This window comes from Bombus pyrosoma, linkage group LG7 (genome assembly GCF_014825855.1).
Source record: "Bombus pyrosoma isolate SC7728 linkage group LG7, ASM1482585v1, whole genome shotgun sequence".
Lineage (NCBI taxonomy): Eukaryota > Metazoa > Arthropoda > Insecta > Hymenoptera > Apidae > Bombus > Bombus pyrosoma.
In genome coordinates this window covers 1,772,258-1,785,576 of record NC_057776.1, presented here as the reverse complement: position 1 = coordinate 1,785,576, position 13,319 = coordinate 1,772,258, and the positions used below count along the sequence as shown (strand labels likewise).

The window sequence follows — 13,319 nt, the reverse complement described above, 5'->3', positions numbered from 1 at the left end:
CTAACTGAAAGTGTAAAGTTTGTATCGCGGTGTCGAGTTTCATAATCATTTTAAGCATAAATCTATCGATATTTGCCTGCTGTTGTTGTTTTAATACATCGTTATATGATTTCTCTAGGTGGTTTAGGTTTTCCGAGTTTACAATTTTCCTAATAAGTGCTGTCTGATTTGCTATTACAGTCTTGATTTTATTGTTGTCGTCGAATAGTTTGTCTACGTTTTCGTTTATGAGTGTAACATCGTCCTCGTCGAGAGTTCCGAATAGGCTTTTCGATACGGAATCTATGATGTTGAGTAAACCTCGTTTGCTTCGGGTGTGTATTAACATTTTCAAGTATTTTGCGAGTTGTTTCAGGTTATTGATACGAGTTTGTAATCCGTCTAACTCTTCAGCGTATTCTTTGCTGATTGCGCGTGAGTTTATTGTCGATTTATGTAATTCTATCGTGTTTATTTGCTCGTGTATGTCGCTAGTGTCTAATCCTACAATGATATTGACAGTATCGCTATACAAATCGCTTTTCTTATGTTTTCTACGAATACAGAGTTTCCTTCTAGTGGTGTAATATTTATTTGCGCGGATATTATTCCGGCAAAGAGGAGTGTCGACCTGGAAAGTAAGGTTTTAAACGATTACCGTGTATTTTCTTTATAATATTATCAATTAAAATTTCGTAATAAGGGGTTTTGACAGAGTGGATTCTGTATGGTCCTAACCATTCAGTGTCTAATTTGTCCCTTTTGTGATCATTATGAATTAATACAAAATCTCCTTCTTTAAATACCGTTTGAGTTCGAACTATCTTTCTTTTCTGGTCTCGAAGGTATCGTTTCTTACTGTTTATTAATGTTTTTCTCGCGATATCTAAATATTTATTTAATTGTTTTTGCCAGAGTGAGAACATATTATTGTAAGTTAAATTCGAAGTTTTCGCGATTGCCGATGGTAGGTTTTCGTCTCTACCGAACGTTAGTTTAAAAGGTGAAAATCCGGTACCTTCGTGTACGGCTGTGTTATAACCCAAACATATGAAGTTTAATATCTCATCCCATTCTTTATCATTATTATCATGCAGACTTGTACGGATTAAATCTTTTACTACGGCATGTGTTCTTTCTAGAGATCCATTTGATTGAGGGTGAAAGCTAGTGGTTTTAATGTGTTTAATCTTAAATGCCTCTTCGAATTTTAACATGAGTTCGCTAATGAAGTTTTGTCCCTGGTCTGTTAGAATTGTTTTGAGTGCAGAAAATATGTAAATGTAGTGTTCTAAGAGTGCATTTATTATGGATTCTGTCCGTTGTGTTTTTAATGGTACTAGGACCAAGTATTTTGTCAGTTCGTCATGTATTGAGAGTATAAATTGATTTCCTTTCTTAGTTTTGGTCATAGGTCCTATGATGTCCATAGCAATTTTGTCGTTAGGTTGTAACGGTGTGTCAGATATTATTGGTTCTTCTTTTGGTCTAATCCGCGTTAATTTCTCCTTTTGACAAGCTTCGCATCTCTTTATAAACTCTTCGACTTTATTCAATAAATATGGAATTTTATATCGTTCTTTTATTCTTTGGTATGTCTTTTGTACCCCTAAATGTCCTATCGTACCGTTATGATTTTCCTGAATTATTTTCTCTATCTCTTCCTCGGTTAATTCTTGGATTAGGTCCCACGCGAAAATGACAGGGTATCGGGTATCATTGAAATATATAAGTATAAGTTTGATCTGGTTCTTTTCTAATTCTGTAAACATGTTGTCTCCTATACCTACTTTCTTGTTATTTCGTAATATGTTGTCGATTTTCCGTAACCATATTGCCTCGTCGAACTCTCCTAATTCTGTTTTAGTTAATTGATAGAAAGATTGATCGTTAGGTTTCATTTCTAATCGTTTTGGGATTTCTGACTTCTTTTTCCACTTCGTAAAATGTTGTGAGAAATCTAAGACTACTGCTCCTTCAGGGGTTTCTATTTTTTGAATCGCGTGAATTCTAGATAAGGTATCTGCGACTGAGTTTTCTTTATCTTTAACGTATTCGATTGTGTATTCGTACTCTTCTAGTTTTAGTCTCCATCGCATTAATCTAGACGACGGGTCTCTGCAATTATTCAACCATTTCAAAGCTTGATGGTCTGTTCTAATAATAAATTTTCGTCCTAACAAGTATTATCGTAGTCGTTTCAATGCCCATACGATAGCTAATAATTCTTTTTCCGTAGTCGTATAATTTTTTTCTGGAGGGTTTAGCGTTCAAGAGATGTAACTGCACGGATGTCCGTCTTGTGACAATACGGCTCCTAGTCCTTCGTTACTAGCGTCTGTCGTTAATACGAATGTTTTAGAGAAATCTGGGTATGACAGAACAGGTGCTTGACAAAGTTTTTGTTTGAGTGTATCGAAACTGTTCTGTTGTTTGTCCGTCCAATGGAAGTTGGTGTCTTTTTTGTTTAGGTCCATCAGGGGTTTGGCTATTTTAGAGAAGTTACGTATAAATTTCTGGTAGTATCCCACGAGTCCTAAGAATGATTTGACTTCGGTAAAGTTTCTAGGAATTTTAAAGTTTTCGACTGCCTCTATTTTCTTCGGATTAGGTTTCACTCCTTCTGATGTTACTATGTGTCCTAAATATTCGAGTTTTGGTTTTAGAAATTCACATTTATCTGGTTGGATTTTTAGTCCTAACTCTCTTAGTCTTTGTAATACTATGGCTAAGTTTTCATTATGTTTTTGAATAGTGCTTCCAAATATAATAATGTCGTCTAAATATGCAAAGCAATGTTTATTAATTAATCCGCGTAATGCTGTATCCATCATTCTTTGGAACGTGGCTGGTGCGTTTTTGAGTCCAAAAGGCATTCTGTTAAATTGGAAATGTCCTTGCGGTGTTGAGAAAGCGGTGTATTACTTTGAGTTTTCGTCCACAGGGATTTGATGAAAAGCGGATGATAGGTCAAGTGCTGAGAAGAATTTCGCGTCTTCTAGTTGGCTTGATATGTCTTCTATGTCGGGTAATGGGTAGGCGTCTTGGTCAGTCAGTTCGTTTAGTTTTCTAAAGTCGATAACTATTCTCCATTTCTGTTTTCCTGATGCATCTAATTTCTTGGGAACAACCCATACTGGTGAATTGAAAGGAGAGTCTGATTCTTCTATAATGTTTTTATTTAGCATGTCTGTCATTTGTTCCTCGATTTCGCGTTTGTGGCACTCTGGGGGTCTGTATGATTTGGTGTTTATGATTTTGTCTTGTTTTAATGTGATTGTATGTTTTGTCAGATTAGTACATGGTAATAGGTCTGTTTCTAAATTGAATACGTCGATATAATGTATTAATATTTTCTCTATAGGTTCGCGGAGTTCGCGTTCAATATGATTTGTTCTCACTACGGTTTTAAATTTAACAATTTGATCTAATTCTTTACTGTTATCAATGTCGTTAAAAATTTCATGGTTTGTCTCACCAGAATTGAAGAAGCACACTCGCGTTGGTTTGCCTTCGAGGTAGATGGTTCGAACTCTCTTTCCGCCTGGTTGTATTGCTTCTGATTTCTGAAAGTATAAAATATTATTATCAAGTTTTAATCTATCGTTGGAGATTTCATATTGGTACTTCTCTAAACAAGGTAGTCCTATTATTCCATCTTCTATTAAGGGAAAGTCCTCCGGTACTATATAAAATTTGTGTTCTTTGCCAAACAATTTAGATCTAATAAATTCGTTAGTGGTATATCTGTCTTGTCCCATGGAGAACATTCGAGGTTCATCGGCTTTGAAGGTTTGACAGTCTACCTTGTCCTTTTTCAATAGGTTGATTCCTGCTCCTGTGTCGATGAGGTGTGTCACATGTCCAGTTCTTGTGTTAAACCGTATCGTGAGAAGTTTGCCTGTCGTGGTGTTGATTCTTGGAATTTTCCTTGGTCTTCCGTCGTTTCGTCGTAAGTTTCCGTTTCTGTGTTGTGTGTCTCGAGATAGTGGACTGCTGGTGGTCTCGGGTGTTGGCTGGGTGTTTGAAAATTTCTACATTGACTGGAGACATGTCCGATTTGATTACATCTGAAGCATTTCAGTTGAGTTCTTTGGGTAAGTGGCGTTCGCTCAGCTTGCTGGAAGTTTCTTGGCATTGGTTTAGGTGTTCTTTGCAATCGGGTTTTAGCTCTCTCAATTGGTTGATACATTGTTCTTCCTAATTTTTTGTTGCGTTCAATCTCCCCTATGACTAACTCCGCCTCGAAAGCTGCATCTTGCGCTTCTTGAAGATTCTTTGGCCTTGTAGCTGATGTACATATCTCTATTTCTGGTTTTAAATTCAGGACGAAAACTTTGGTCGCTCGTTCGGTTTCAAGATCTATGGCGACTGCTCGACGTACTGGATCGCGAATTTCGTGTTGAAGCGCGTATATCAGTTCGTTGAGGTTGTGTCAGAACCTCTTCACATAATTGTGTACCGATTCGGTTTGTCGCGTACGTTGCAACTTATCACGAGCTCCATTGGAAGTAATACTTACGGATACAAATTTCCTGAGGCTTTCAAATAGGTCCTCGTAGTTCTCAATTTCATACATCGGATACTACGTTCCGCTTCTCCGGTGATTCTTTGCATTAGAATTAGTCGTAGTAATGTGCGTTTTTCTCTACATTCGGCTCGAGCTTCCCTTACCCGTTTAATAAACCCTTCTACTCCTATATCGTCCGTTTCGTTAGGTTTTACCGGTGGTCGCTTTCTCTGAATATTGCTGGTATTAGATTCATCCATCGTAACAAGGGAGCCTAATTCGGTAGTAGCGTCACGTCCTAAATTTATTTTAGAGATATGTTTTCCTAATAGTTTTATCTCCGCTGCACGTTTCTTGTTTTCACTATCGGCTATTCGTTGCGTTTCTTCTATTCGTCGCGCAAGAAGTTCGATTTGCTCAAGTATGGCACGGGTTGAATTATCCATAACTCCGGTTGCAGAGGCAGTATTAACAGTTTCGATTTTATCTTTTCTCGGTGCGGACATGATTCTAATTAAGTTTACTGAGTCTGAACTATTGTTGCTATTTGGGTTCGAAACGCTCGAAACGCTTGAGAAACTTGATTTTCTCGTACGGTAATGTACAAATGAATCCAGATTTCCAGCTTACCGTAGTAGCTATGGCCGTTGAGGAGTCTCTGGGATGTTTCCTCTCTGGTTGGTTCTAGATTCCGAATCTTATTCGTAGGCTTGCTCCGCGCTGACCGTAGTCCTCTCGTCTAGTTTCACCGTAGTGGAACGTTGAAAGTTGCTGCAGGGCTTCGTAGTAGCAAAGATTCGCAGTGGTCTGCTGATCCTTCAATCTTCAATGATGCGCGTACGCCGAAATCGTAATTTCGTTTTCACTGAAGCGAATGGATCCTGGCAGGATCGCCAAAAATGTCACGTAAAATAAAAAAGAAATTTAAGGAAAAAAGAAACTTTATTTTTTTCGTTTGCAATACACTTGTGGCGGCACTCGACAACACAAACACCGCCACTAACTAGCAACGGACGACGGTAGCGCAGTGGTTAGCGCCTTAGGTTACGAACGTTCGGATCCCGGGATCGAATCCCGGCGACCGAAGTCCGATTTTTCTTCCACGATTCTTAAATAGGGAGAAAAATACTGCAATACCCCAACAGCAGAGCGGCATCTACAATCAGCAGCAACTAATACCACGGACTACTCACATACACAGCCACCTCACACTTCTGAGCTCTAGGCGTGACTGTTCAAGACTGACTGTATTCGACCGAACACTTATTGATGAAGATTTGATCGCGAGTTGATGACGACTGTTCAAGAGTTGAACAAGAGTGACGTGGTGATGACTGCTGGACCATTTGCTCGATGGTGCAGAAAACTGCCCTTGTGGTGTCTCGGAGGAAAGCTTGGTGTGGGCCTTTGACCGATGAACGCGGATTCGTTGTTCACACTTTTCGTCCAGGAAGTGAGGGTAACGATCCGATTGGTTATGACCCACTCTAATGAACAGGATATGCAAAAGTCTCTCACTAACGTAGAGCGGGGGTGGACTTTGCTCCTGACGAAAAAAAGCCTTTTTCGATGGACATGTGTTAGCTTTTCCCATCTGGCGACTGTCCGCTTTCTCCGTGATTTTTAAGAGCGCCTAGTAAACCCAAGACCCAGCCATAAACTGAAAATACTTATAGAATTAGAAACTTCTCCAGACATGCAACTTGATTGGCAAACATGTATGGAAACAATGAAGCTACAAGTTAACGTTTTATGGTGGGTCTGTGGGTCTATTGAGAATCGGGAAGACTGTAGGTTGGACGTTGGCTGCCAGGTAGCGAGGGATGACGTGCAGATGTCCCACGCGACGTAATAGATAGAATGATCGGATGTTATCCTGATGGTAACGCGCTTGCAACTTCGCTATCTTATCGCTTTGTTTAGTCGGATTTCGTCTGTGGCATTCCGTCTGTGACACCGCCTAAGTGCTGCTCTCCCTGTACGGAGGCGCGCGCCACAAATGCGCACAGTGGCGTAATTGCTGTATAAATGTTTTCCTAAGTCTTAAATAACAACTGTGCTGAATAGAACAATAATAAAACAATCTTTGCTCCAATATGATAAGTATAATTCACATCTTTAATTGCCTTTAAGAGTCTACCTTGGCCACCTTTATCCTACTTGACCTCTATCCTAAGGTCAGTTTTCTATTTTACGACTTTATTCTCTCTCTTGTCCTATCGCATTTTATGCCATCCAACATAGACATACATCAACATACATTTTTATTTCTGACGAAAACGTTTACCTCCTGGATATGCAATATGCAAATAGCACAATGAGCAAAAAACAAACCATTTGTCTCTCTAATGCTAACACTGATATAAAAGCCAACTCTAATATCTAGAATCAAAACAAATGTAACGACCATATAGATTGATATTTAAAAATTAATAATTAACAGATATACCTCATCTTTCTTTTAACCCTTCCAAGATCAAATCTCTTTTATTCTATAAAAGAAATTCTTCCTTCATCACTCATGAATAGTACTCATATTCATAAATATTATAAAGAAGTCACAATGCACTGAGATCAGTTTCACTGATAATAAATACATTTACTGTTCTATTAATTAATAACTTACCAAAGCACAATGTTATACATAGAACATCGAGCTTTATGGAATTAAAAATGTAATTATAGAATGGAAGTAGCTTCTTCAATATATTTTTGATAAATTTTCTAACATCTTTGTTTACACTTCTCTAAGTAATTGTTTGTTAATATTTTTTAGCAGGCACGAATCTCATGGGCAAATTCACGCAGAGTGTCCGGAGAATCGTTCAGGATGTAAAGGATGAAGGAACATCGAGTAAGTTGCTGTAAAATATTATATACATAGTATTTTTAAAAGAATCTAGATGTATATATGTGCATATAGATTTGTAAATTATCATTTGTAATTAATTTCTAAGAACTATATAATTTATTTCAGTAATTCACTGTATTTTACTGTAGAATGAAATCTATTGTGCTAAATCTACTTGTACTGAATTTAGCAATTATAAAATGTTCTCTCATATGACAATTTATTTAATCACGATTATTTATATTTAATCATGACTATCTAGTCAAAATCAATTCGACTATTACTTAATCCTTTAACAGTGCAGCTCAAAGAAGATCATTATTATATCTGCTATTTTCTTCATATTTTCCTCACGTTTGTATCTCTCCAAATATCTTCTTTCAAATTATGAACTACTTTATTCTTGAAAAGTATAGAATACACACAAAAGAATATTATTCCTAAAGGTACCGCTGACCGACCGAGATGAAATTTGGTGAGCATCGTTGGACGAGGTGATAGATCTGAAATATCAAATTTAAACTTCGGGAAATCATGCGTTTGAAAGATACAAGCCCCTATATATACATATATATATATATATATATATATATGTCGGAGAAGGATTTGAAGTATGGGCGTCTGATGAACCTTCACTCGAACTGACCATCGCGGCTACGCATTCCCGCTGATCGTTATTAGTTCCAAGGTGATGATTACAGGAGGTTACAGGGAATGACGGCAATCGGACAAACGAGAGATCGATGACAATAAACTCAGGTTCGACACGAATCCACGGCCACGGGAAGACGAATCTGATCTGATACACGATCCTGGTGTGCCTCGACGTACGAGTCGTAATGACTCTCTCAATAACTAACTCTCCGTACAAATGGAACTGCCCTTATATAGTCTTCTCCCCACCTCTCGAGTCAATCTTTGTCTTTAAGGAGAGCCGCATAATTATTCCATACCTCTGTTGTTACATGTCCGTCCCGTGACCGCGGCTACGTTCGACGACTGATTATGTCACCTCGAGCCCAAGCCCATCGTCATAACCCTGAGTACACATAATCGAATTAGCGTCTTACAACTATTTCCTATTTTCAATGCTTAAGGGTAGCTACAATAAAAGTCCGGGCTAGGGTATTGGAGGTTTTCCTAATCACTCCAAAAGAAAGGCTCGGATGTCCTTTCATCTCCGACACGGCCATCCTAACAATCACCCGTCCTCGGGTGCATCTAAAATATCATGTTTTCTTACATTAGACTCACTACCACTGCTATTATTTACCATTTGATCAAATATTCCACTTAAGCCGAGAGTTCGCTTCAACACCGAAATTTTATTCAGAGATTTGACAGCCAAAGAAATAGGAGAGAACCGAAATTGGTGACGTTACAATTAGTATTCAAAGTGCTAGTTGCATCTCGTGGGTTATCAGTCAGATAGTACGGCTTGATGGACCATTCTCGATTTCGCACCCAAATGAATCTCGAATAAATACAATCGGATTGAATGGCAATTGTTTAATTACGGCTATGGTAGAATGTAGATTACAATATTACGGGATTTTCCCAAAGTTCCAAAGGAAGGCTCCGGTGTTCTTCCGACATATATTTAACAGATCTTCCGTTCGATATTTTTGGCGAAATTACTCGTCCTAACTTAATCTAATCTGCCTTACTTATCTCTCATTTCGGCTTTCTAAGAATGAGTAATGGCCAGTAGTTTAATATTCTATTCCTAGATAAACTACTCGAATTGATCGAATCATTTTTAAATTAACAAATTAAGCCCTTTCTTCTTGTCTTCTCTTCGGCATAAATATTCATAAGGGTGATAATCTAAGTTGTTCCCTCGGACATATCTCCTTTGAAGCCGTAATCGAGGTGCCCTCCATTGAGACTCAAGTGTCTGAGCGTAGGCTCCAGTTTTAACAACTATGAAGTTGATAGAACGGCTGATAGATAAATGTTGATGTCCTTCGTCTCTCAAAAAATCGTGTGCTTTCAGCAATCGATGGCTCCAAATATTTATCTATTGTATTTTTTGCCAGCCTTCTTTCTTTCCCTTTCTGAACTTCATTTTGTCAATTTCTACTATCTTTCCTTGTTCACTCTAATATGCAGATCTCTCTACAATAAAGGTAAAGATTCGCGATCGATCCTAGCAAAGTAACATTTCTACCTAAGCCTCTAATTATTATGGACGTCTTGATATGTACTTAAATCCACAGGATAAATAACATGTGAACCTTACAATGTCTTTCATTGGAACGCCACCCACAGAGTGTTTATAACATCATCGCTTACCTGGCACCTCTCGAGAATTTTCCCTTAATTTCATGCTATGTCTGCCATCTTTTGGCATTTTTGCTTAGATAATAATAGTCCCACACTTGGCACCGAGGAACGTGTCACGTAAAATTAGCACTTAGATTCTGAAGACAGGATGGTTCAGTCGTAACATAATTACTATCTTTATCTTCTATCGTACTTTATTAAATAACACAACACAGTTTACAAGAAGCGTGAGTAATCTGATAGATGTTGACTGATCGTAGGTTTAGTTTTCTGTCCTAAGGTGTTCTCGTGTCATTACGGAGGAAAGCTTGGTGTGGGTGTGCCATTTTGAATTAACAACGCGGATTCGCTGTTCGCACTTTTCGTTAGGAAAAGTGAGGGTAACCATCCACGATGCCAATTGGTTATAGTCCACGTTAATAAATGAACATAGGAGGAGGAAGCCTCTTACCAACGTGGCTAGTAGGTGATATTGTTTATGAGAAAAACCAGCTTTTTCGTTAGCCAAATATTTGGTTTTTCCCATTAGGTAACTACTTGCTTTCCCCGTAATTTGTAAGGACGTATAAAAACCTAAAGACTGTTCCAAGTACCATCCATAAACCGATAATACTTACAGAAACAATAAACTAAAAGTTTAAGTTTATGATGGGTCCTTGAAGTAACTGGGGGTACGCGGTGTGGATCTGCACACATCTGGCTTCTAATGTGGATTGATGTCACAAACGCATCTATCTCGTATCACTAACACTTCCAAAGCTAGTCTCTCAACATTCTGGCTTGTTTGTTGAGGCAACCATCACAAACGTTGTTCACACAAGACAATACAATCTGAACTGCCGCCTATTTATGGAAGCATCATCATTTATCTATCCCAAACTAATATCAATAATCCTCCTTAAAAGGCAAACTGGTGGTTTGTTTCTTCACTCATAGAACGTTTTTAGGCTTAATTGTATATAGATAAATATACACATTTAGTTATATACCTTATTTACATTGTTGTACTAATTGGCGAACATTGCATCTAATAGCAATGAGAATATATCATATATGTCGGGTTCGCATTATGATTAGGGTTAGGGTTAGGAACGTGAAACGAATCTTCATTTGGATTAGGCATTGTCGCAATAGAAAAGATATTTACTAGCACAAATATAAGTATTATAGAATTTGACAAGTAACCGTGGTAATTGGACACTCGAGATGATAATGACAATGATCCTAGGTTGAATAACGAATCCGCGGTCGACGGGATAACAAAATGCGCTTTCTTCCAAAGCCCAAGTTGTACTCAATTTGCTTGTCTACGGTATTACTGGACTAACTCTTCGTTAAAACGTAGAATATCCACCGAGCGTAAAGACGCTATGTAACGCGCTAACGAGACCTCACGAGAGAATGACTTTCCGTCACGATGATGCTGCAGAGGAAAACTATGATGGGGTGTGTCTAAGGACACGAGATCATCGGATTCATGGAAAGATGCCTTCGTTCGGAAAGTGAGGGAAATGGACGTTCCTGTTAATTGGTTAACTTCTATGTTGGTGGTTGAAGAAGGATGCTAACCGCCCTTGAGAGAAAGTTGCTAGCGGGAAGCGTCGTTCGTGAGAAAACAGATTTCCTGTATCTTCCCGTAGTAGGTGGTAGATTTAGGGATTGTTAGGATAAAGACTGTTTGTCCGTTTGAAGGACCTTAGTTAACAAAATCTTAAAATTTATAGCGGGTCCTCAGGCTAGCTGAACACGTACTGTGAGGATGCATCGACGTCTGGTAATCATCTTGCCCGAAGAATAGGGTCTGTGTGTGGCGGCCACGAGACAGAAAACATTAGAATGTTTACTGTCGAGTGCCGCTACAACTATTTTTTTCAAGCAGAGCTATACAATTGCTCTATACCTCTATTAGGTAAAAACGTTCATCCCCTGACCGCGGCTACGTTCGGCGACTTGTTATCGCCTCCAGCCCAAGCTCACTATCACAAATCTCGAACAATTATAATCGAGTTAAATTATAGAGACTAAAATATTGGCGATTTTCCGAAGAATTCCAAAGGGAAGGCCCCGGTGTCCTTTTATCTCCGACATATATATAGGGAACTGTGTCATGTAAACGCATGATTTAAGAGTCCACATTACAGATATGCTACCTCATCCCATTACACCCAACAATTTCATATTGATCGGTCACCGGTACCTTTTGAAACTACCGGCAGTGATAAAAAGTAACAAAACTTAGATATATTGAATACTGAAACGAAATATTTAAACACTATCACTATTATAATAATATCTATTAAAATATATTTTTTATTTCAGGTTGTCATAGGTGTCAAATTCTGTAACCGTGATATATGACAAATAATCAATATTTATTTCCTATAAAAAGTGAAAAGTGCTGTATATATTTTTTGTATCTGATACCAAAAATGCAGGAAATATTCGGATTAAACACGTAATTAATTTCTAAATTAATGTTATGTAAGAATGGAATATAACCGCGTCAAAAGTGTCGAGCATCTGTAAGGTGCTGACAGTGAAGTCCAGATCGGGTGTGACTGTTGTGTATGCGTGTGAATGCGAATCTGATCACGCGGTCAACAAAGAAAACAATTTTCGATTGACGCGTGGTAAAAACAGTGATGAAACCTCGATCCTAAAATTGAGAGGTCGTTCGGAATTGATAAGAAATCTGGATTAATAGGAGGTCGAAATCTTCGCGGGTGAAGATCAACATAAGGCAAAACCAAGTATTCTAAGGCCGTGCAGTTTTCATGAAAAGTGAAAGTGAAAGTAAAAGAGGTAAAGTGAGTGATAATTGACGGTGCGAAGGAAATCACGTAACGATGAATACAGATAAGGAAACAATAATTGCAACATGCACATGACGCTATTCGAGAGACTCGTAAGCAAGTGTAGGAGAAAGTGAATGAGACCGAAACGAAAGCAGCAAATAAAAAGGGAATGGAAAGAATAAACCAAATGAGAATTAAGGAGTTTTGGGAAAATCCTCTAATACTTTAGCCTACATTCTATCATAGCCGTAATTAAGCAATTGTCGTCATTCAATCCGATTGTATTTGTTCGAGATTTGTGACAGTGGAATTGGGCTCGGAGTGACACGACTGGTCGCCGAACGTAGCCACGGTCACGGGATGGACGTTTTGCCTGACGGAGGTGTGCAGTGGTTGTATGGTTCTCCCTAGAAACGTGGTTGTGGCGGCATACAGCCTCGAGAACGGGCCTAGCCACGTGTGATTTTGCCCCGGAGGTGTCAATATAATGGGACTCACGTTGTATTAATAATCAAACTCCAGGCAGAAACTGCCTAGCAACGGCATTGGAACTTTCTCGATGCTTCTAACCAGTATATAACAAATGAACGCGATTGTAAAAAGAGGAAAATTTTCATCGGTCTATTATTCGTGCGATCGCCTTGGAAAGTTGCATATCGAGCAGTATCTACCGAGCGTCCCAGCAAACGTATTTTGTGCTTCAAAGTATTCTACGTTTAGTAAAGACTTATCCCGTTGACCGTGGATTCGTTATCGAACCCAAGAACATTGTCAATAACGTCTCGCGTGTCTAAACACCACGGTTATTCGTGAAACTTTGTAAAAAGTCGTATTTATACCTGTAAATATAATCTCTATGGTACAAAACGATGGCTAATTCAAATGAAGAATTGCTACG

At 38.5% G+C, this 13,319-nt stretch overlaps 1 protein-coding gene across 4 annotated transcripts in view; it reads left to right on the top strand.

Moving 5' to 3' along the window:
• Nucleotides 1-13,319, top strand: part of LOC122569527 — a 353,752-nt gene that overhangs the window by 326,577 nt on the left and 13,856 nt on the right. For 3 of the 4 annotated variants that reach the window (XR_006317495.1, XM_043730692.1, XM_043730694.1), the window contains one exon: nt 7,266-7,343. Coding sequence is in view for 3 of the 4 variants with exons in the window: in XM_043730692.1 (XP_043586627.1) it covers nt 7,266-7,343 (78 nt within the window). In the remaining variant the exon portion in view is untranslated. The remainder of the gene's footprint in view (nt 1-7,265; nt 7,344-13,319) is intronic. The other variant, XM_043730693.1, reaches the window with a different exon arrangement.